This window comes from Peromyscus maniculatus, chromosome 4 (assembly GCF_049852395.1).
Source record: "Peromyscus maniculatus bairdii isolate BWxNUB_F1_BW_parent chromosome 4, HU_Pman_BW_mat_3.1, whole genome shotgun sequence".
Classification (NCBI taxonomy): domain Eukaryota; kingdom Metazoa; phylum Chordata; class Mammalia; order Rodentia; family Cricetidae; genus Peromyscus; species Peromyscus maniculatus.
Genome location: NC_134855.1, coordinates 157,201,628 through 157,226,370, shown reverse-complemented (window position 1 = coordinate 157,226,370; position 24,743 = coordinate 157,201,628). Strand labels below are relative to the sequence as shown.

At 51.9% G+C, this 24,743-nt stretch overlaps 1 protein-coding gene across 1 annotated transcript in view; it reads right to left on the bottom strand.

Annotated features, from left to right (window-relative positions):
• Positions 1 to 2,801: 2,801 nt before the first annotated feature.
• Positions 2,802 to 24,743, bottom strand: part of Cdh4 (cadherin 4) — a 484,625-nt gene continuing 462,683 nt past the window's right edge. The window contains exons 9-16 of the mRNA XM_042276920.2: positions 23,753 to 23,938; positions 19,852 to 20,105; positions 19,118 to 19,260; positions 15,423 to 15,656; positions 13,985 to 14,218; positions 11,763 to 11,902; positions 10,854 to 11,018; positions 2,802 to 6,237 (exon numbers count right to left, since the gene is read on the bottom strand). Coding sequence (XP_042132854.1) covers positions 6,031 to 6,237; positions 10,854 to 11,018; positions 11,763 to 11,902; positions 13,985 to 14,218; positions 15,423 to 15,656; positions 19,118 to 19,260; positions 19,852 to 20,105; positions 23,753 to 23,938 — 1,563 coding nt within the window. The 3' untranslated portion in view covers positions 2,802 to 6,030. The remainder of the gene's footprint in view (positions 6,238 to 10,853; positions 11,019 to 11,762; positions 11,903 to 13,984; positions 14,219 to 15,422; positions 15,657 to 19,117; positions 19,261 to 19,851; positions 20,106 to 23,752; positions 23,939 to 24,743) is intronic.

The window sequence follows — 24,743 nt, the reverse complement described above, 5'->3', positions numbered from 1 at the left end:
TCGGACAAGTCAGGGACGCTGCTGCCAGGGGCCCTGGCTGTAGGAACGCTTGCTTGTCTCCTGGATGTGACTACACATGGGAGTCCCCGCGTCTGGTGTGGCATCCACATAGCGCCCTGGCTGCAGGCTGGTGAGTGCAGATGGTGTTCTGTCCACTGTGCTGTGCTGGTGTCTTTATGTTGCTATAACAAAATGCTTGAAGCTAACTTCTGACGGTTCTGTCGGTTGCCAGTCCAAGAGCAGACCTGGCAGGTTGGTGTCTGGCAGGGCCACCGTGTGCTTTTCATGCTGGTGCCTGCTTTGTCCCCTGGTGTGACACTGTGTCTTCCTGGTGGAAGGTGGGTGACCAGTGCATGAAGTGTTTGGTAAAAGCCCCTGTACTGTGTGGGAACAGACCTCTTTGAGTGTTACTTAGAGCTAGAAGCTGTCAGGAACCTCTGCTGGCTCTACCCTTGCCTGTCCACCAAGGGCCTCAGGGAGGCCACATTCTTCTCTTCCCCTCTCAGCCTCCAGCCTCCCATGGCTCGTTCTATGGGGCTAGCAGAGGAGCCTGATAGGGGTGGATGTGTCTCTGTTCTTGCTCCTCCCCATACTCCTCGGGAGTAGTCTGTTCTTGCTCCTCCCCATACTCCTCGGGAGTAGGGCAGCCTCTGGAGTCCTTGGATGGGTCTGGAGTCTGTCAAGATGGTCAGAGCATCCCCATTCATAGAACATCATGCCGGAAGCTCTGGGAGCTACAGAGAACGAGGCTCCCTACGTTGCCCTCTGGGGACCAAGAGTGACAGCCCCAGCTGGTGGAAGCTAGCTGGTGCTGGCAACATGCCTGGAGAGAGCAGGGCATGTCAGCCATCAAGGTAGTCATAAGATCCTGGCATGATGTGTGCTCATCGCCTGCTGTTCCCAGGACAGGGAAGCCTGCACCTCTAAAGGTGGGCAGAGTTCTGCCTGGGACAAGGCAGTGGCAGGAGAAGGGAGAGCAGGAAGAGCGGAGGGAGAAAAGTGTGGTGAGCAGAGCTGAGGAGGAAGTGAGGCCCGGAAGCAGGCTTGGAGGTGTAAGGCAGAGGAGAGAGGACTCAGATGAGGTCAACATGGAGGCGAGAGACGCTCCAGGCATTCAGCCCCAGTGATGCTCTGGCTTGTGGTTCCTGATGATGCCAGTCATAGCTAGGATGGGTTGTACTAAAAATGCTGGTGTCTGGGGCCTATTTGTGTGCATGTATGTACACAACTACATATGCATGTGAGCAGGTGTGTGCATGCACATGTGTGTATGTTTGCATAGAGGCGTGTGTGTGTGTGTGTGTGTGTGTGTGTGTGTGTGTGTGTGTACATACAAATTTGTGTGTGTGTGTGTGGGCACTCTAGGACAGATTTGACTGTGCCCCATGACAGTGGAATGAATCCATAGTCCTGGGGGGCCATGCAGTCACCCTTCAGTCCACTGTGGGCTCCAGGACCCTGGTGTCCATCACAGATTGCCTTCAGTCTGGTCCCCAAGCTCCCCCTAAAGATTCATTTGTTTTCTTTCTTTTTCCTTTTCCTTCTGTTGTTCGAATCTTAGATGGTCTTTTAATAACAAACCCGGTACCAGATATTGGGGTAAAAGCTGAAAGATCAGAGAAGCAGAGCAAGTCACAGCCACCACCTATTACCTCACCAACTCCACAAATCCTCTGACTGAAATCTGAGTCCTCACCCGAAAGGGTCTCAGCTGAACTGCCTTAGTTCCTGTTTCCTCACCCCTTATATACCTTTCTCCGCCCTGCTGTCACTTCTGGGATTAAAGGTGTGTGTGCTTCCCAGTACTGGGATTCAAGGTGTGAGCCACCATGCCTGGCTCTGTTTCCAGTGTGGCCTTAAACTCACAGAGATCCAGATGGATCTCTGCCTTCTGAATGATAGAATTAAGGGTGTGTGCCACCACTGCCTGACCTCTATGTCTAATTTAGTAACTGGCTTTGTCCTCTGACCCTTAGGAAAGCTTTATTAGGGTACACAATATATCACCACATCCTTCCTTTAAAAATTTTTTTATTTTTACAAAGTGGACCTGTCCAAAACTCCAAGGGGTTTTGAGGGCAGGAATGCTTGGGCACAGTGGCCACATGCGGACCAGTGTATCCATGCGCAGGCCCAGCTTCCTTGCACATCAGCCAGTGCCAGGGTAGGAAGGCAGAGTGGTGGGCAGGCCATAGGCCTAGCCCAGTTCACTCTTGTGTGCCACACACTGGCTGTGAGAATTCTAAGTTTAGGACATGGGGTATGGCTCAGTGGCAGAGCACTCGACTACCATATGAGAGGTCCTGGATTTGGTCCCCAGCCCCATAAAAACACAACAACAACAAACGCTCTCAATCTAAATCTGCCTGTCTGTGGTATCACAAAATTGTGCTTATTGATGAGCATACTATGCATTCTATTTATAACCTAAAAAATTTAAATTACACATAGGACACATGAGCCTCAGATGTGTAAGGAGTGGGCCTGGTTTTACTTCTCTTCTGGAGCCCAGGTTTTAACACAGCAGGTACCCAGCAAGCCACTGTGCATGACAAGGTCTCACACCTGGCACCGGCCGCCCTCAGGGCCTGCCCACGGCCCTGAATTCTGTCGAATCCCGAAATGCATGGACGAACACAAGCACGTCAGAGGCCGACTACTTAAAAGGGGACTTTATTTACTCCTTTGGAGCAGCGTGCTAACGCCCAACTCCTCTCCAGGACACGACAATTCCGCAAAGCTCCTGTTCCCTTCGGAACCAAGACCGCCTGGCACTAAAAACACATTGAAAACATCGACTCTTTACCCTTTTTTTTTTCCTTTTTTTTTTTTTCGGTACAAAATGATACAAACAACAATACAAAATATTTGTGCTGTTGACGATTACAAAAAAAGTCGAACATCTGTCTCACCGCACGATGCTCAGAGCTGCAGTGTGAACACATCATACTCCAGTATCTTTCCCAAAACAACCACAGTGTCATGCGGGCTGCTACACATTTGTCCATTTTCAAAAATAAACATGCAAAAAATAAATCATAATGAAAAAAAGGAGAGGAAGAAAAAGCAAGGTGCGTCCCAGGTGTATCTGGAGGTGGTTTCCACCGGCCGGCTGGTGTGGCAGAGCCTGATCAGTGTGCGGTGTGAGCTGCCGCACCTGGCGCTCTGTGCAGGGCGATTCTGCGTTGAGTTTTTGGTTTTGCCTTCAACTTGGAACTGGAAACTTTCCCTCCCGTTTACCTTCGAGAGCACAGAGGTGTCATTCTCAACAGACTGAGTACTCACTGGGGGAAACTGATGCATCTCGAGGGCCTGACAATGGCCCCGACTCTGACACCTTGGTGGCAGGAAGCCCAGCATTTTGGATGTGCTGAAAGACAGAGAGAAAAGCTGCTGCTGGGAGTCAGGGTGACTGAGGCTGACCATGACCAGGTGTTCTTCCAAGCTACACAGCAGTGCAGGTTTCTCCCAAAGGAACTGAACCACACCCTCGTACTGCACAGAGCTGGCCACCAGCCTAGTTTGGCTGGGCCCTGACCACAGACGCATCGTATCTACAAGCTACAGAAGAGAAACATTTGACACTGACTGAATGCTCCGCTAATGCTAACGTGTTGGCCTTGGAACAGAGTTCCAAGATGAGTCTGGGAATGCGTGGAACCCTCTCTTTATCTAGCCCCAGGGGTGTATTGGGGTGTTCAGTGGGTGTTGAAAGGGACAAGCTGCTCAGCTTGTAGGAACCCCATGGACGATCCTGCAAGGGCCTGGCAGTGACAGGGGCCTGGTTGGGGGGTTGCGGGGAGGTGGAGGCAGATGAGACATTCCTCCAGATGTCTGATAGATTTGGTCCCTCCCATCCCAGGATTCCAAGAAAGCCTTGGGATTTCAGAGGACAGTCCATGACTACCATGTCATATGCACACTTTCCAATCATATGCACACTTCCATTAGAACATTCACGATTCTCGGGTTTTCCAAAATCAAACTCAGAAAATTCTTCTTATACCCCCAGCCCTGATCCATAGCAATCCTAACAGTAGCCATGCGAAGCTCAGCACCACCCTCATTGGTTGCTGACCCCTAGGGAGCAATTTGCATAGGAGAGCTTATCTCCTGCCCCCCCCCCCCCCCCGGCCTTCTATGAGCTCTGTCGGCCTGGCTGGCTGTAAGGAAGAGGACTGTCAGGAAGCTACAGAGGCCCCTGTCCATCCTACCTCCTAGGACAGCCAGATGAGGAATAAGAATGGACACAGCTGAACGTATGCCTCAGCTCAAGTCCAGGAGTTCAGAGTGGGGACATGTTTGGTTTGGGAAAGAACCCTGACATCCAATGGGTCATACCCATAAGTTTGGCGCCCATGAGTCCACTCAGGTGCGTCTTTGTGGCCAAAGCAGTCTGGAAAAGGGGATGAACCTAGCCATGGTGTAAAGCCAGACACCACGAGGAGCCCTGAATTAGAGACCTCTGGCTGGGGAGCATGCTATCTCCTGGGTACCCTTTGGAAGTCATCCTGGCCCCTAGTAGCAGGCATAGGCTGGGGATCTGGGAGGAACTTACTTTTCATCAATGCTGGGACTTCTGTTGTCTCCCCAAGGAGACTCGGACACCAAGCTACCACCACTCTCAACCTGTCGTACTGCCTGGAGTAAGCCAGGAATCTGACTTGGCACAGGGTGCCCCTCCAGTGCCTGCCGTTCTGCCCCATCCCAGGGCTCCTTTGGGCCCAGATGGCCTGTTTTCCCCTCTAGTGAAAAGGCCAGCGTTGCCATCTCCCATAGGTCCTTGTACATAGCCTATTCACTGTCTTACAGAAGTGGTCACCCTGCCCAGTCTGCCCTGTGTCAAGCTACCCATGGAAAGTGCAACGCCAGATCCAGAGAACAACAGAAACATGGGTCCCAGTCAGAGCATCTGTGGTCACATGGGCACAGTGAGAGTCTCTCACCGGCCACTTGGAATAGGTCCTGACATCATAGCAGTTCATGGGGCCAGGCAGCAGCTTGGGCCAAACGGGCCCAGGGAGGCCAAGCAGCTGCCACAGTCTGGCCAGGCGCTGCTCTCTGCTGTCTGTACAGCCTGGGGAGTACGTTGAGAGCATTTGGGGGTTCCGTTGAGGGGTGCTTTGCTATGCCTTCAACAGGATCCCTCAGGGTCTCATCCTGAAGAGTAGAGGGTGGTGCCAGGGTTCTGCAGGCTGCTGTGGCTTCTTGGACAACACGCTGTCCTGGACCAAACAAAAGGGGACCTCGGTGGTATTGAGGATGACAGCTGGTCCAGAGAGGCTTTCTGGTGGACATGGCAGTGGCCAAGTACAGGGGTGAGGACCGTCTGGGGTGGTCTCTCGGCATCACACCTGTCCCAGCTATTTACAGTATCTTGAGGGGCAGGATACAAGTTCAGGTGAAAGCCAAGTCCAAACAGAAGTGTCTCTGCTGCTGGGGTTGGGCTAGCCCAGTGCTTTTTGGCACCAGAAAGTCTGATCCTCACTTAGCAGCCTTGGGGAACCCAAAGGGCCCAGGAGACACTGTGAGAGCTGGACCCTCACTGTTTCTGCAAACATGTCATCCCCTTTCTTTTCCTTAATAAAGGACTTTAAAAAAAGACATATTCTCTCCCATTCCTTGCCTGTTGCCTTCAGAGGGGACCAGATTGGGTTAGGGGCTGTGGGCAGGGTGGGAAGAGCTGGGGTCTTGGGCTGTCTCTTCTTTCAGTCACTCCTGAGTTAGAGAATCTGTCGTGTGTACCAAAAGGCACTTTTGTTTTTTTGTTTTAACAGTGCTTTTGTTGTAAGAAATTCAAGTTAGGGCTGTGCCTCTGGCTCTCCCTTCACGGTACGTGGCTACTGAGATGCTGCGGTGGTGGTGGGCGCAGTGGTGGTGGGCGCTTGGCGGCTTATGTCCTTACTGCGCAGCTCCACGCGGAGGGGGGGCGGCAGTGGGGGAGGAGCCTCTTGACACCAGGAGGACTCTGGCGCCTCTGCTCAGTCCCGCTGCTCGCCCTTCTCATGTCGGTGGGAGAGGTGAGGTTGGCTAGTCCTCCTCACCACCCCCATACATGTCTGCCAGCTTCTTGAACCGGGGCCCCCAGTCATTCAAATAGTCGTAATCTTGGTCCCCGGAGCTGGAGGAGTTGAGGGAGCTGACGGAGCCTGCGGTAGAACCACTGCCTTCATAGTCGAAGACAAGCAGAGAGTCATAGGGGGGTGCTGTGGGGTCATTGTCAGCAGCTCGGAGTCCCTGGGGATCATAGAGACGAGCGGTTAGGGTGGAGTGTGTACAGTCAGCCCAGTGATCCGACAGACAGAGGAGACCCACACAAGCGGGCGGAAGGAGGGCAGGATCTTGCATACAGTAGGTACTCAATACTTGCTGCATGTGTTTGTTTGTCTGCAGGGTGTTTCCAAGGACCAAATAAGGAGGTGTGTTCATAAGAGCAGACACAAGGGCTTGAGAGATGGGTGGCTCAGTGGGCGAGAGCACTTGTTGCTCTCACAGCACCACATGGCCGCTCACAGCCATCTGTAACTCCAGTTCTGGGGGACTCACCCCATCTTCTGACCTCTGTGAGTGCTGTACACACTCGGTGCACAGACATCTATGCAGGCAAAGCACTCAAACACATAAAATAAAATATGTAAATCTAAAAAAAGACATGGAGTGTAGGGCAGGAAGCTCAAAGCCACCGGCAGCTACATCAGGAATGAGGCTGGGTACGGGGCTGGGCCATGTGTAGTGTGCTGCCCCACCAAGGGTTAGCCTTGGAACAGGGTTAGGTGTAGGGTTAAGCTCAGGATTAGGGCTAAGACTAAGTTTATAGGGTTAGGACTATTGTTAGGGTTAAGGTCGGGTTTGCATTAGGGTTAGGGTTCAGGTTAGAATGTCAGGGCTCAAAGTGAGGCTTAGGTTGATGCTAAGGACAGACTAGTAAAGTTAGGTTTAGGATTAGAGTCACAGCTATTCTATGGTTAGTATGAGGTTAGCTATGGTTTGGCCTGGTGCTAGGGCTAGAGTTGGGGTTAGGATTAGGAGTAGGTTTAATTCAAAGCTTAGGTTGAGGTTATGGTTATTGTTAGGGTTAGTTAGGTTATGGTTAGGTTTAGGGTTACAGTTAGGGCTAGGTTAGGTGATGATTAGGGTACAGTTAGGGTTAGGGGTACAGTTAGGGTTAGGTTAGGATTAGGATTACAGTTAATGCTAGGTTATGGTTAGGGTTAGGTTTAGTGTTAGGCTTAGGGTTAGTGTTAGTGTTATTGTTAGGGATAGGTTAGAGTATGGTTTTAGTTATGGTTAGGGATAGGTTAGGGTGTGGTTATATTTATGGTTAGGGTTTCATATTGTGGTGACCCCCAATCATAATATTATTTTGTTTCTTTTTTGTAACTCTACATTTCCTACTGTTATGCATTGTAATGTAAATACTTGTGGGCTTTGATGGTCTTAGGCAACATCTGTGAAAAGGCAGTTTGACTCCAAAATGGTTTTTGACCCACAGATTGAGAACCACTGTGTTTGAGTTTGGTTTTGGTGGTTTTAGAGTTAGTTATTATCTTAGGCTTATGGCTGCGTTTGGTGTTTATGTCTAAACTAGAGTTAGGGCTAGCATAAGGGTTATAATTACGTCTAGGTTTTAGGTAGGGTCATGCTAGAGTCAGTGTTTTATTAGGCTATATTTAAGGTTAGTTTTGTTTTTAGGGTTATAGACACGATTATATTATAGCTAGTACTAGGAATGTTGCTGTAGGATATTCTGTATGCTAAATGCGTTGCTCTGATTGGTTAATAAATAAAACACTGATTGGCCAGCAGCCAGGCAGGAAGTATAGGTGGGACAAGGAGGGAGGAGAATTCTGGGAAGAGGAAGGCTGAGTCAGAGAGATACTACCAGCCGCCGCCATGACAAGCGAGATGTAAGGTACCGGTAAGCCACGAGCCACGTGGCAACTTATAGATTAATAGAAATGGGTTAATTTAAGATAAAAGAACTAGTTAACAAGAAGCCTGCCACGGCCATACAGTTTGTAAGCAATATAAGTCTCTGTGTTTACTTGGTTGGGTCTGAGCGCCTGTGGGACTTGTGGGTGAGAGAGATTTGTCCTGACCGTGGTCCAGGCAGGATCAGAAAAACTCTAGCTACAAAATGTGGTTATGGTTGTACCATAACTAAGATTAGGAGTAGTCTGGGTTTTGACAAGGACTATAATTAGAGCTAAGCTTCTTTTGGGCTGGGTTAGGGTTGCGTCTAAGGGTATGCTAGGGTTATGGCTAGCGTTATGATTTGTGCTAGGGGCACTATTAGGCTTTGAGATGTGGCTAGGGTTATGGTTATGGTTATGGTTAGGACTTGTTAGTATCAGGAATAGGGCAACGTTAGGTTAGAGTTGAGGATATGGGTCAGGTGGGACAAGGGACAGGACTGTATGTTCTGTTTCTTCCTTGCTATTTTTTTTAAATGGTCTCATTGAGCCCAGGCCTTGATCTCACTGTGTGGTTCAGATGACTGAATCACCATGTTCAATTCTCTGCAGAGTGGGGGATCAAGCCCAGCCCCTTGTGCTCTGAGGCCTGCATTCTACCCCCTGAGCCTGGCCTTCACACTCTTCATTCTTTTTCTTTTCATGATATTTTCCTTTGTTTTTTATTATTCATTTTTTATTTTTTCCCTGTCCTTTCCTTCTCCAGTTGGGAGTTTCATTCTTTTGTACTCATTCCTTCTAGTTCTCCATCATCTACTGAATGCTTTGTATGTTCTGCGTGCCGCTTTGGCCCGCCTCTGCCCTGGGAAGGGAGTGATATTCTCATCATCTGTACCTTTACTCTCTGTCTGTAATTTCTTCTGAATGACTTACAAATGGGCTGTGGACTGGAGGTTGGGGGTTGGTGGGGCGTGCTTTGCAGACCTTAAACATTTTGTTGCTCATGATGTCTGAGCATCAGTGGCTGTGGTAGTTTGAATGTAATTGGCACCCATATATCTCATAGGGAGTGGCACTATTGGGAGCTGTGGCTTTGCTGGAGTAGTAATGGCCTTGTTAGAGGAAGTGCGTCACTGTGGGGACAGGCTTTGAGTTTCCTATGCTCAGGACACCACCCAATGTGTCTCAGTTGACTTCCTGTTGCCTGCATGATGTAGGGCTGCAGCTACCACTCTGGTATCACGTCTGCCTGCATGCCGCCATGCTCCCTGCCATGATGATAATGGACTGAACCTCTGAAACTGTAAGCAGCCACCTCAATTAAATGTTTTCTTATAAGAGTTGCTGCAGTCATGGTGTCTCTTCACAGCAATAAAATCCCTGACTAAGACAGTGGCTTTCAGGTAACTTTGGAACTTGGTGACATCTGTGACGTTCTGAGAAAACTTCTGGATGTTTGCTGACTCACAACCTGGGTTATCATGTAAGAGAATCTGCCATTGGCTGAGGTTATGTGTTGCTGACCCCATTTCAAATGCCAGTCTTGAGGACCTGGTGGTGAAGCCACCTACCCATGCTGGACCCCAAGGAAGCCCCTTTCCCTGTTTCTGTTTGCTTTACTGCAGAAGAGGGTGACAGAGGTGTTAGCCAGGCACACGTTTGCTTGGGCAATGACATTTCCTGACACAAAAGTGACTTGTTTTCCAGAACTACAGTGACTGGTGTTTCTAGATTCCTCACCCGCAGTGTACTGTTCCTGAGGATGGCTGGCCTTGGGAGGTCACCTGACATTTTAAAACTCACTGTCCCTGGTTACTCCTAGCAATGGGTAGCCACGGCCCCAAAGGGAACCTCTCATTCTCTTCCTTCACCCTCCTTTCTGCCCTATAGCTACTCCAGCCTACAGGCAGGTGGCGAGTTTTTTCCCTCTGCAGACTGTTGTGGATATCACACTGTATAAATAAAATGCTGATTGGCCAGTAGCCAGACAGGAAGTAGTAGGTGAGACAGGCAGAGAAGAGAATTCTGGGAAGAGGAAGGCTGAGTCAGAGAGACGCTGCTAGCCGCCGCCATGACCAGCAGATGTTAAGATACTGGTAAGCCACGAGCCACGTGGCAACTTATAGACTAATAGAAATGGGTTAATTTAAGATATAAGAACAGTTAGCAAGAAGTCTGCCATGGCCATACAGTTTGTAAGCAATGTAAGCCTCTGTGTTTACTTGGATCTGAGCGGCTGTGGGACTGGTGGGTGAGAGAGATTTGTCCTGACTGTGGGCAAGGCAGGAAAACTCCAAATACAGCAGACCCCTGCCCCCAACTGCCAAATAAAAACAATGCTGCCATGCTGTCCTTTGTTTCCTTTTCGAAGACTTTTGAAGAGACAGGGAGTGGTGTACCACGCAGCCTCAGCCTTTCCTGGCTTGACCATAAGAGACCAAGCTTCTCTAGGTGTGGGGGTTTTGTTGTTGGGTCTTTAATACAGCCAAACGCTGAAGGCCCAGCTACGGCTCTGTGAGGTGCTTGGGTTACCACCTTTGTGTGGTGATGGGGACAGGGGTCAGAGGTGGCTGAGCAGAGACATGCAGGTCAGTTTGCTTGGGTACCAGGGTTCCAGTGTGGGCGGAAGGCCGTTCCCAGCTGCACTGGCTTAGCGTGTCCAAGGGTTGTACCTGACGCCTGTGCCATTTCTCCTGAGACCAGGTCTTCCTCCTGTCACCCTATTGCAGGCACAGGGGCCCACATGGCTCCAGTTCCCACTGAGCATCTGGGGAGGGCTCAGAGGTTCCGAGTCAGCAGCTAATGTGCTCAAGGCCTCACGACAAGCCTGGCCTCTAGACCCAGTCTGACCACCTCAGACCCTGCAGAGCTTTGTGTGTATGTGTGATAGATTTTACTTTTAAAGGGGACTCCTTGCTCAGGTCCTCCCAAGGTTCATACCTCATTGATGAAGTCTCCAATGTCGCCTGGGTGGGGCACCACAGGCCTGACTGGGTACTGGGGCTCAGCACCTACTGGCCGTTCATCCACCCGCCTCACACCAGGGGCCTTGCTCAGCACATGCTCCATGGCTTCCGGCTGCTGTAGCTGGCTGAGGTCATAGTCCTGGGGATGGAGGCCAAGTGAGTCAGGGGAACGGGAACGTGGGGGCAATAGGTGGGGCAACAGGAAACCTGATCACACCCCTGTTTAGTTTTGTGACCCGCCCGGAGGGTGCCACTGTACCAGTCTCCAAGCACACTCAACTGCCCTATTCCATCCCCATGGCCGCCCTTGCCACGCTATCCACCTCTTCTCTGTTTGCTCAAGTCCTGCCTGACCTCCAGGTAGCCATGGAGTCTGTGCCTGCCAGCTGCTTTGCCGAGGCCTGGAGCTCCCTCCTGGCGGGTGACCTTTCTGCCTGCAGATCAGCAGCCTTGGACTGCCACCTTGCACGCTCAGTGCTCATAGGAAAGGGCTGGGTCCTCCTTGGCTGTACCAGATAGCTCTGTGTAGTCCACCCACCCTGATCAGAGAGCCCCCTACTGGGAGTGTCCAGGAGGTGGGTGTTGGTGGCCCCGGAAGACTCTGGTCTGTTTCCTCCAGAGCACAGGGCAGCAGAGGGTGGGGGCTGGAGAGGGAAGAGCATGGAAGGGGGACAGGCCTGCTGGAAGGATGCAGACAGAGCCTGTGCAGTCTGCCCAGGCCTGAGCACACACAGGGGAGGCTGCAGCCTGCGCCTGGATCTGTGCCTCTGGAAAGGAGTACACAGTACCTTTCCATAAGAAAGAGGACATGCGAGGCTAAAGGCCCAGAATGAGCCCTGCTAGCCCGTGGAGTGCAGTAGGCAGGCTGAGACCTGGGGCTCACCTGGTCCTCCTCGCCACCGCCTTCCTCGTCGTACTTTAGGATGTTGTCACGCACGTCGTCCTCAGGGTCGATGAGCAGCTGCTTCGTGTGTCGCTCCTTTTCCCTCCGCTTCATCCACACAACGAACAACAGGACCATGACTATGAGAGGAGGGGCCACATTGTGAGCAGTGTGTGCGTACGTGGGCATGTCTGTGCATATATGTGCACAGCTGTAAATCTGTGTGCATGCATGGCTTTTTGTGTATATAAATGTGTGCATGTCCGGGCATATCATGAACATGTAATGGTTGGATGCATGTATATTCTGTGTTCATCTACATAGGCGGGTAGACGTGCACAGCTATGCCTTGTCCTTATACCCCACAGTGGGGTTACAGCTATGCCCTGTCCTTACACCCCACAGTGGGGTTACAGGTATGTGCACAGTTATGCCCTATACTTACATCCTACAGTAGGGTTATAGGTGTAATAAAGATTGCAGCTAGCTTGAAGGCCAGGACCCTGTAAGTGACAGATAGCATTTCTTTCAAACATAGGACAAGGTGGTGGCCAGAGGACCTCTTGATGTGGCCCAGATTGTAGATGGAACTGGAGAGAGAGTGGGGGAGCTCCCACCTGTGAGCAGCTAAGCAGAAACCAGAAACCTTGAGCCACTCTCCACCAGATCAAGTGTCCAGAGAGTCAGCTGTGCAGCTGGTGTCTCAGATAAGTTACCGAGGAGACATGTGGAAGGAGTTTGTGGGAGAAGGGATGTGCCCCCTGTATGCCTCAGTCTCTGACAGGGCCACAGGGGTGTCTGTACTTGGATCCCTGGCTTGGTACACTCAGCAAGCTGGAGAGGGACCCAGGCTCCCTCTCTGGCTGGTAGTCCACTCACTTCCACATGGGTACTGCCTACTGCTGAATTCTCTATTCCTGTCCCTTGTGTCTTCAGAGGAGAATGCAGACTCCACCCCCATTCCAGAGTCACCTCCCCCCAGTGTGGATGTTTCTGATCCCACATAAAGATGACACCACCCTGACTGTCTGGGCAAAGGCCTTGGAACCAGATATAGTTAGAGGGAACCCTGGGTCTGGAATAGAAGAGAGATGGAATGGTCTTGGATGTGGCTCATTCTGGTCCAAGTGGGGACCTGATGCCTGATTTTTAGTTCTCTCTTGTACATGGTGGAGACCCTTTAGCTCAGTGTCATTAGGAGACGGGCTGTTGACCCTCTGCCGTGACTGCTATTGTAGTTTCTGGGCTACTGTGAACCAGGGCAACTGTCCAGGTGAGAGGATGGTGCATCAGGGTCATTTCTAAGCATTCTTATTTCCCATAGCCCTTAATCCTGTTCAGGGAGCCACATGGCTCTGGGAAATGCAAGAAGCAACTGGAGCATGTGACACCACCAATGAGCCAATGAGCCACTCCATTTCCAGCTAGAGATTGTTGTAGCTAGAATTTTCCTGCCTTGCCCACAGTCAGGACAAATCTTTATCACCCGCCAGTCCCACAGCTGCTCAGACCCAACCAAGTAAACACAGAGACTTCTATTGCTTACAAACTGTATGGCTGTGGCAGGCTTCTTGCTAACTGTTCTTATAGCTTAAATTAACCCATTTCTATAAATCTATACCTTGCTACATGGCTCGTGGCTTACCTGTATCTTCACATGTGGCTTGTCATGGTGGCGGCTGGCAGTGACAAAGATTTGTCCTGACTGTGGGCAAGGCAGGAAAACTCTAGCTACAGATTGGTCCTAAGATACATGTATAATCTGAGTCTCCATTAAGAGACTTGAGGGCTTGGGTGGGATGTTGATAGACAGGGACTATCATTTCTCCAGTGTCCACTTCAGAGTGGCCTGCAGATATTGGAGGCCCAGGAGGGGGCCATCCTGAAGGGTCAGGGTCAGGGCCAGGGTTAGGGTTAGGGGTTAGGATTAGGGTCAGGGTCAGAGTCATGGTCATGGTCAGGGTCATGGTTAGGGTCAGGGGCCTTTGGGAGGCAGAGTCTGATGATGAGCAGACCTGGGCTGGCCCTCTATCAGAGTGATCGATAAGGTGGGAGATATTACTTTCTTATCCTGTATGGACGAGTTTGGTTGGACTTCAGGGAGGTCCCCAGGAGATAGGAATCTGTTGAGTAAGTAAGTGGCTGTGGCGCAGCTTGGATCTCATTCGGGCCTGGCTGTCTGTGGGACACGGAGCGTCTGCACCCATGAAGCCCATACTCACTTAGCAGGATCACGATGCAGATGAGGATAGCCACAATGGCGCCTGTGCCCAGGCCGGCTGCAGCCACTGCGCCGATGGTGGTGCAGTCACCATTCTCGTCACATGGGCACACCTTGACTTTTATGATGGACGTGTTGAACAGGGGAGGGTTGCCAGAGTCCGTGACGATGATGGGGACATCGTACACGCCAGCCTCCAGGTACAGAATGCGCAAACTGAGCTGGGCATAGTCACCTGGAGTGATGGGCAGCGACAAGTCATTGGTCAGCTCTCCTTCCCCCATAGGTAGCCGCTGAGTCTGATAGCATAAAACTCTCTCACACACACACATGTGCATGCACATACATCATGCACACACGTACATATATGCACACACAGCACACACATATACTCAGAAGTACACATGTGTATGCACACACATCATGCACACATATGAACACATATGCATGTACACACACACACCACCACCACCACCACGCCATTAAGTTAAAGACACTGAGTTGGGGAAATGGTTCCATTGGTGAAGTTCTTGCCACACAAGCATGAGGATCTGAGTTTTAGCCCCCCAGGACTCATGTAAACAGCCTGGCATGGAGTGCATACTTAAGAGTCCTGGAGCTGGGAAGGCAGAAACAGGTAGATCTTTGGAGCTTGCTGGTCAGTCAGAGGAGCTCTGTCTGAACAAGCAAGGTGGACAGCTCTCAAGGAACAATTGTGGAGCCTGCCTATGACCTCCTGTGTACATGCACACACATGTGTCTGCACATGTGTACCTGCACACATACACTGACACACAAAGCTAAAACATCAACCATATCAAAAAAAGAGAGTCAGCCTGTAGGATGAAGAGATGATTTCCTGAATGTGTAGAGTTTTATGAAATCAATTAGGGAAAAAACTCTTTCAAAGAAAAAAGGCAAAGGAACCCACACCTTTACACGTGTGAAAGTTCTCCACCAGGAGCCCAGAGACAAGAGAAAGGAATGGATTTGCTTCCCGGGGCAGCACCCTCTCAGGTTGGCAAGGGCATGAGGCGTTGGCAGTTTTGCTGGTGGGAGCATAAGTGGGCATTGCTCCTCTAGGAAGCTGTAATGGTCCTAGGGCTGGCCACACCTGAGGATGAGGTCACCCCGTCATAGGAGTAACAGGAAGGAGTTCCTCCTAAGGGGATGCAGTCTTCAGGGGCCAGTCCACCCACACTGGCTGCCAGTGTGGTCCAAGCTAGGCTCTTTCTAGAACAGCAGGGCGCTAGGAGCAAATGAACGGCTTCCTGGTGGGCACAGGAATAAACAGGGCCACATCCCCAGCCTTGTGTGTGATTGTCTGGGAGGGTGAGACAGTCTTCCATCTATGTGGCTCACTGTTCCTTGGTGATGGGTCCTGGGCCACATCCTAGATCCTGGTTCTGCCTGGCCAGGGCTCTGCTGGGTGGGCTCACCGTTTAGGCGGGTGATGGTCCAATTCTTCCTCACTGTAGTGGGGATGAAGGGCAACTCAAAGACGTAGGGGCCGATGTTGGGGTCCATGTCGGCGTCGGCCGCAGTGATGTTGATGGCGTTGAGGCCTGGCCTCTCGCAGATCTGTGCCTCCTTGGGCAGCAGCTGTGGTGCGTTGTCATTGATGTCAATGAGGTATATCTGCAGGGTCCCAGTGCCACTGGCTGGGGGGATCCCTGCAGGACAGATGGGGTGAGCACACAGGGCCCCACATAGGACAGACAGATGTGTGAAGTCCCCAGCCAGACACACAGCTACGTGCTTACTGGAGTTCATTTGCCATCTTGTAATCTGCTGTATGAGAGGACCAGGTGCTCTTCCCTCAACAAGGGCTGTCTGTATGGCCAACGTTTTTTTTTGAGACTTATTTTTGTTTTGTTTTATGTGTTCATCTTGCCTGCATGTATATCTCTGCACCACATCTGTGCAGTGTTCATAGAGGCCAGAAGAGGGTGCTGGATCCCCTGGAACTAGAGTTAAAGACAGCTGTGAGTTTCCATGTGGGTGCTGGGAATTGAACCTGGGTTCTCAGAAACAGCAGTTAGTCACTCTTAACCATTGAGCCATCTCTCCAATGCCTATCCAGCCAACTCTGTGGACCATAAGGACCGCGGGGCCTGGGGGCAGCCAATCGGGTTGGGGTTAGAGTTTCTCTGCTGTCACTTGCTATGGGACCAGCTTTGGGGCCACGGGAGTGCTCGCTCTTTAAGTTTCAGCTGCTCCGTTCCCCCGAGAACCCACCAGGACAGTCCTGCCTTGGGGCCTTTGCCCATGTTCCTTCCAACAGCGGAAGGCTCCTCTCCTCCTTCCCACCACCTTTACGTACTCCCAGCTTCTCTCACCACTAAGATGTCCATGCCAGATTGTTTCTCCTCGGTCTCTGAGGGCAGAGACTGTTGGGTTGCTGCCCCCACTGTTCTCTCTAAGAGAAGAGCCAGAACCCTGTGTGTTACCTCAGATTATCACTGTCCACCGGGAGGTTACATTTCCAGCTCGATGCGATCTTGCGCCTAAGTTCTGGTCTTCACAGACTCTGAGCAGAGGCCCTGTGTGGTGCTTCCTCGAAGTCCCCAGGAGAACTCGGGTGTACACTGCACTTTTCCTGCTTCTCCTTCTGTTTGCCAGACTACGGTGGTGATGCCCAGGGCATCCATTCTGGGCCATGCCATGGCAGAGCACAGTCGTGGTGTGAGTGGAGGGGGCCTGGTTGTCAAATCTCACCCTGGCTACCACGTTTAGATTTCTCCATCCAAGCTGCTGATGTGGCTTTGAACATGCTCTGTAACCCAGGCTGGCCTTGAGACTGTGATCCTCCTGCCTCAGTCTCTTGAGTAACAGGAATTCAGGTATGCATCACCAGGCCTGGATACATGTCTCCTCTCCCCTCCCCTTCGAAGTACTGGGAGTGAACTCAGAGCCTCACACATGCTAGGCAAGTGGTGTATCACTGAACCATGTGCCTCCAGCTCCAACACCCCTTAATGTGGGAGGAAACCCCTTTCAGTCTTGTTGAAGTTACGGCTATTTCAGCAGAAACAGACTCTGCCAGGCAGGGGCTTGGTTTCTTCTAATCTCTGGTAGACACCTGGCCCTCAGCAAGTTCTCCCAGGTGATGCTTGTCTCTTCTGAGTCTGGGTAGATGCCCGGCCTTTAGTGGGCTCTTGGCAAGTGACAGGATGGCAGTGATCGGGGCCTGTGGAACACTGACCTCTGGCTCACTCCTAGGCTTTTCACACCCATGAGCTGTTGCTGGAGAGCTTCTCTCCAGATCCCACCAAGCCCCGCAGTCCCACAATCCACATATAAAATAATCACTCAGACGCGTATATTACTTATAAACTGTATGGCCATGGCAGGCTTCTTGCTAACTGTTCTTATATCTTAAATTAACCCATTTCTATAAGTCTATACCTAGCCACGTGGCTCGTAGCTTACCGGCGTCTTTACATGTTGCTTGTCCTGGTGGTGGCTGGCAGTGTCTCCCCCTCCTTCTTCCTGTCCCCTTAATTCTCCTCTCTCCTTGTCCCACCTATACTTCCTGCCTGGTCACCGGCCAGTGTTTTATTTATATAGAGCGATATCCACACCCGTGAGCAATTGTGGCTCTCATTCTGTCAAGGGGGAAGTTGAGGCCCAGAGAGGCCAGGGCTCTTCCCAGGAGCAATGGTGTTAGACTGATCTCTGTTCAGAATCTCCTTTACACCACACGGAGGCCATGAGAGTGCTCAGCTAGACTTCAGAGTGCTTTGGGTCTTGAAAGAGGCCTCTGGGCCATAGGCTCCTGTATTTGGTCCATAGCCCTCAGAACCTCAAGAGAACTCGTTTTGTACACTGTGAAGATGTGTCACTCTGATTGGTTTAATAAAAAGCTGAATGGCCGGGGCTGGAGAGATGGCTCAGAGGTTAAGGACACTGGCTGTTCTTCCAGAGGTCCTGAGTTCAATTCCCAGCAACCACATGGTGGCTCACAACCATCTGTAATGAGATCTGGTGCCCTCTTCTGGCCTTCGGGGATACATGCAGACAGAACACTGTATACATAATAAATAAATAAATCTTTTTTTTTTTTTTTTAAAAAAAAAAAAAGCTGAATGCCCAATAGTTAGGCAGGATTTCTGGGCAGGGAGGACACTTGGGAAGAAGGCAGAAATGCCAGGAGACACAGAGCAAGCATGATGGGCACTACAGAGATGAGGTAATAAAGCCATGAGGCAGAAAGTAAATTAATAGAAATGAGTTATTTAAGTTATAAGAACTAGTTAGAAACACACCTAAGCTAAGGCTGAGCTTTCATAATTAATATAGGTCTCCATGTTGTTTTTTTGTGAGCTGGTGGCCCAAAGAAAAATCCGTTTACAAGAACCTGCACTGACTTCTTCAGCATGACCCATTATCCTTCCTGCTCCTTTCCTCATGCTCTTTCTCTGTGCCGCCTGCCCAGCACCTTCTCAGTGCCTGCCCAGCACCTGCCCAGCACCTGCCCAGCACCTGCCCAGCACCTGCCCAGCAACTGCCCAGCACCTGCCCAGCACCTGCCCAGCACCTGCCCAACACCAGCCCAGTACCTGCCCTGCACCTGCCCAGCACCTGCCCAGCATCTGCCCAGAACCTGCCCAGCACCTGCCCAACACCTGCCCAGCGTCTGCCCAGCGTCTGCCCAGTGCCCTCCCTTGCTCTCAGAGCTGTCAGGCCTGCTCTGACTCAGAGTCACAGGGCTAAGGTGGACATAGGCCTTCCTGCCTTTCCTGGCTAGAGTGCCAGCTAACAGTGTTGGAGAATGGCAGATCTGTTGTCATCACCCAGGTAGAGGTAGGGAAGTTGAGAAGCTAGGGCAGCCGCCTGCCACTGTATCTCCTGGTTCCTGACTACCCTGGAGCCATGAGGGAATGAAGGACAATGGGAACAGTGTGTGGGAACATGGTCAAATGAGTTAGCACGTTCTTAGGTGGAGAAGCTGAAGTTTGGATGATGGGAGGGGGCAGGATGGGGGCAGTCTTGGATGTCACCGATTCATGGCTGCCTGAACAGACTTCCCTCTGGGTGCCACTGGTCCCCCTCACCAGTACCCCCTCCCCCTGCCCACAACCCCAGGACATGGGACACTGCTATGACAGTGCCTCCCTGGAGGGGGACACACCATTGTCAGCAGCCAGGAAGGTGGCCTCATACACGTTGTTCTTGGTGTAGAGTGACTCTCGGTCCAGGACCGCAGCCGTGGTGATCTGCCCGTTGGATGTATTGATGTGCAGCCAGTTGGCGGGATCAGACAGCTTTGAGTACCTACAGACAGGAAGCCAGAGGCAAGATGAGGGCCCTGGGCTCTTCACCCAGCCAGCCCTGCGTGCATCTTAGGGCCACCGCATCAGCATCCTGGACAGAGCACAATGGCGTTGCAGTCCCCTCAGGGTGCCTGGAGGTTTCCTGCACCTCTGTTCCCCTTCCACAGAGGGCCAGGCCACTACAGTGGCTCCTGTCCTTGTGGTGGGTGGCTTTAGATTCTAGAGGACTCTAGGAGACTGTGGCTCTCATCATCTACATTTTACAGGTCAGTGTTCTGAGGTAGAGAGAAGGTAAGTGGCTTGCTCAGCCACATCCACTGTCAGTGAAGCCATGACCTGCCCTGGCTCCACAGTCTTCCTCGTTAGCCCGGACACGATGACAGTGCTCATGCGTGCCCAAGGCTGTCCTGTTAAGTGACTCGCTGGGGTAGGTTGCTTCTAGACTGAGCCAGTGCCTCAGGTCTGGACATGGTCCCCCTCATCCTCTCTGTACTGGGAGTCCTGGTTTTTACCGTGGGACTCTTTTGTGAGGCACAGACAACTGGATCCCACTTTGAGGGGCAGACAAGGTCAGGCCGCGCTCAAGACTCACCTCACGGCTTGCTGCATGAACCTGTCAGGGTCCACTGCGGAAAACGTGGTGAGCGCAGTGCCGGCAGGCACGCCCTCCTCCAGGCGGATCAGCTTGTGGTTGGAGGGGAAGTAGGGGGCCTCATTGACATCAGTGACAGAGATGGTCACCCCTGCTGTGGACTGGAAAGACATCTGGATCCCACTGGCCAGGGGCGCCTGGTTGGACACCATTACGGTCAGCATGAAGGCGCGGTTCAGCTCGTAGTCCACTGCCTGGAAGAAGGGGCAGGTGAGTGGGGCTTCCTAGAGTGAGTGTGGGGCTGGCCATCCACATTTCCCTGCCTTCCTTTGTGTGGGCTCCACTGTCCCTCTACATTAGACTCTTGTTTCTGGCTTCTGCCGGGTTCTGGCCAACCCGAGGAGAGAAGGCTTGGGATAACACTCTAGCCAGCCGCCCCATGCCTTGATGAGGCAAAGGCTGAGCTTCTGGGGCATGAATCCTTCGGCCTTAGCTTCCCAAGTGTTGGGATTACAGGTATGTAGCTCCATGCCTGGCTTCATGACTTCTCAACAACAATTCCTTAATTACCGTGTGGGCTGAACAATGGCCTCCAGAATACCCAGGGCCTCACACTGGGCCCTGGTGGCTGTGAGCTTACAAGGACAAATGTGCTGAGGGTCTTGAGAGTCATTGCAGCCACAGGAAGCTCAGCAAATGCAACAGAGGCCTGAGAGTAGTGGTGGCCAAAGGTTGATTTTGGTTTTAGGGTGGGCAAAATGGGTCAGTGAGTAAAGACATCTGCCACCATATGTGATGATGAGTTTGCCTTGCAGAACCCACATGGTTGGAGGAGAGAACCAACTCCTGCAATTGCCCTCTAACTGCCTCTTGCATGGGTAGCACATGCCCCGACCCCACACTAAACAAAATTAGTTTAAAAAGTAAGTTTTTGCTGGACACAGTGGTGCACGCCTGCAATCCTGAATTCAGGAGGCTGAGACAGGAAGACGGCAAGCTTGAGGTCGTCCTGGAAGACACAGGGAGAATGTCCCCAAACCCCAAACCAGGCCAGCCAAGCAGCAATGCTTTACTTATTCAGCTTTCCTTGCACTTGTTACTAATTTTGTGCCCCCAGTTGGAGACTTAAAGCGATATGAATGCAGTTCTGGGGTCAGAAGTAGGACGTCTGTCCCCGGGCTAGAGTCCAACCGTGGGCCAGCTCCTTCCCAAGACTCCTGTCTCAGCATTTCACTCAGGAGAGGGAGTGTGGGGTCCCACGCCTCTCAGGGCCAGCTGGGGCCTCCTGCCTCCCACTGCTTCTGACTTCTGCCTCTTCCTCATGTTCCCTCTTTGTGTTGGTTAGTGTTAGGTCAGCTTGACACAAGCTGGAGTACTTTCAGGAGAGGGTAACTCAACCGAAAAAAGGCTGCCACCAAGTTGGCCTGTGGCACATTTTCTTGATTGATGAATGATGGGAGGACCCAGCTCACTGTGGGTGGGGCCACCCCAGCAGGTGCTGTAAGAAAGCTGCTGATCAAGCTATGGGGGTCAAGCCAGTAAGCAGCACTCTTTCATGGCCTCTGCATCAGCTCCTGACTCCAGATTCCTGCCCTGACTCCCCTCAATGACAGACTGTGTTTGGGTCATGTAAGATGGAATAAACCCTTTTCCCCCTAGTTACTTTTGGTCATGGTGTTTTATCACTGCAACAGGACCCCCCAACTAAGACACTCTCTGACCTTTCTGCTCCCTCTCTCAAAGACTTCTCGGGTTGCACTGACTGACCTCCAACCTTAAGACCTTCAACAACTGTCACATCTACAAAGACCCTGCTGTCATCTGGGACAGACAGTCACCGGTTCTAGAAACAGGCATGAGGTCCCGGGGAGACGGCACTGAAGGTATTTCCAGGCCCCTGCTGTTGAGAGTTGAGAAAGGCTTCTGCACCTGGTCGGAACTCAGGCAGGTGCTGGACAACGGGACGCTGAGTGGTCCTTGAGAAGAGAAACTGGGGCCCTGAACTACATCAGCAGATGGACCCTGCAGAGCTCAGCGCGCTGCCCTGCAGCCTGGGTCAGTCTGTCCCCACCCGAGTCCGCAGACCTTGATGACCTTAAGCATGACAGCCACATACCACAGCTCTCCAGCCACCAGCCCCTCCCTGAAGGATTCTTCCTGGCTATTTCTTTCCTCAAAGGAAGCTTGAAAAAAACAGGGCTAGGACACTTGCTTAGATGCCATCAGACCCCAGGGTGGGAGCATCCACAGCCACCTGACTCAGCTTTTTTGACAGAGCAAACGCAGGTAGATTATGAAGCCTGACAGTTACTGGCGAATTCACGTAGCAGGTCACATGGCTTCCTGCGTCTTCCTGTAGGCGCCTGGGTCTTCATGAGCTCTGTTTGGGGAAGAGCTTTGCTGGTGGAGCCAGCTTCCCACATCCGTCTGTGTCCTACCTTCAGGTGCCAACCCTTGTGCTGGGCTCGACTCCTGAGTCTGTGGCTAAGTGGGTCTGAACCCAGACTATCTCTGGATTTTGTAAGCACCTATCCGTGGTGCCCTGAACTATGGTGTCCTAGTGTGCTACTATGTAAAGTATCTTTGCATGGAAAGGAATTAAAAACTAGTTAATCAATAGTGCCAGTCATGGGGAGGAAACAGGCACTGGTGTCTAGAGGGGAGCCAGAGAGGCAGCTGGCTCCCCAATGGTGACCTTGGTGAGCCTTCCCTTTCCCCAAGCCCTGAGTATGATCTTATCTCTCCGTGGCACATGATGATGTCCACTCGTCACTGCCCCCAGGTCCTGGAGCGTGGCTAAGCCCGTGCTTCTCCCTCCTGAGGCCTAGGTGTTGCTGGTGAGGTCAGCTGCACAGGCGGGCATGGGCTGGTCCCTCCCTTGCCCTGTCTCTGCCCAGTTTGTGCTGTATTGCTGGGTGCTGTACAGGTGCATCACTTGGCTGGACCCACAACCACCCCAGCTGGCTGCAAGTCTGACAAGATGTCCAGGGCAGAATAACCTTGAAAGAGCTCATAGGCGGTTTTTAGGCCAGAAATGGCGAGCTTCCCCCAGGCCTAGTCTTGGCTCCTCTGTCCTTAAACTCCAGGTGCCACCAAGCTCCCAGAACTGGTACTGCACCGTGACAAGGTCTTCCTCTTGCATAACCAGTGACTGTCAATGCCTGAAGCCTCTGCTGGAAGCCCCAGGCAGAAGTCAGGCCAGTTTGCTCTAACAGGCTGCTCCACAGAGCTGTGGAGGGAATGGTCTCTCTGTGTTCACTGGCTCATGTCCCTGTGGGATATGGAATCACATTGTATGTGATGCCCTAAAAATCAGTCCTTTCAGAAAGACTATGGCCAATAAAATCACATTGTATGTGATGCCCTAAAAATCAGTCCTTCCAGAAAGACTATGGCCAATAAAACCCACAGGCAGGTAAAATAAAAACACACCTATAATGTGGAAACCAATAGAAAATCTGTCTGACAGTTTCAATTAGGGTGCTGGGCAGACTCACTAGGGTGACGCCCCACCCCCCACAGAGACTCTTGGCTCAAAAGTGAGGACTGAGTGCACCCTGGAGAGGTGGGTCCAGGCATCAAGCCAGAGAGGAGGGTCACAACAACCCCCGCTCTCTGAGTGCTGTACCACAGTATGTGAAGGAGAACCTTGTTCACAAGAAAATGCCAGTGAGGAATGAAGGCCGGAATCTGAACTTTACCGTTTCTCCTTTCCCAGTGGAAAATGTAGGAGGAGGCAGGAGGATCAGGAGTTTAGGGCCAGCCTTGGCTGCACAAGTTTGAGGACAGTGTGATCTAGGAGAGACCCCGGGGAGGTTGTCTCCTCAGGGTTTGATCCTCTGCCCCAGGTGACTGATGGACATGCATGTGTTCAGGGAGTGTGCTGGTAGCACTCACCCACCTTCACCACGGTGACCATTCCCTCGTTGGTGACAGGGTCTGTGCGGACAGTGAAGTGTCCCGAGGGGTCCCCACTGATGATTCGGTAGACTGCATTCCAGTTGGGTGAGTGGGGCTGATCTCGGTCCATTACTGTGAGGTTGGCTACTACTGTCTCCACACGGTTTTCAGGAACCTCTCCTGCAAACTGCAAAATGTAAGAAAGAATATTAGGACATCATATAGAGCCTGGCGGGGGGGCAGACTCCCTGGACCCAGCCAATACTGGGGAGCAGCAGGGTCACCACTGTGAGTAGATGTCTTAGGTGGATGGGGCAGCTGGTATTCGCTGTGATGACAGAGTGCCCTGGCTTCTCGAGCCGGGGACCAGCAGCGCCTGAGGCTCCCTTCTGTCACATTTACCCAGAACGAGCCTCACCTAAGCTTTAAGCTCTTGCACAGGCTCCCTCCTACACTTCAGCTTTTCTCATGTTCATGGAGGATCAATGGCAGGCGGCTAGGATCGATATATGATGGAAAGCGGGGGAAGCAGGAGTCTGAGAGTGGCCGTGGCCAGAGGCTTCTGAGAGAAGTATGTCCTGGCTCCTGCCACCATCAGGCCCCTGCCTCAGGGGGCTTGGTGTCAGCCACTGTGGCCACTGACCAAACATGGAGGTGCTGAGCTCTCTCATGCTGAAGTACAGTGAGCTTGCAGTGTACACCTTCGAAGGCCCCACGGCCTCACTTGGAGTGGGGGAGGGGTGTGTCTGCCTTAGGAATCTGTGTCCCCACCCAGCTGTGACCCACTGCTGGACTGGCTTCTAGGTTCTTTCTCAGCAGCTCTGGGCGCACATGCCCTGCTGTCTTGAAATTCACCTTAGCAAGATACGTAATTGTCTTGTCAATTTGGGATCAGACAGGAATCCACTGTGCGTGTCCTAAAGAATGTCCCTAGTGTTCCCCAGAGCTGCTCTGGAATCTTCCTCTTTCCGCGGGAACAATGGGTGGAAGCG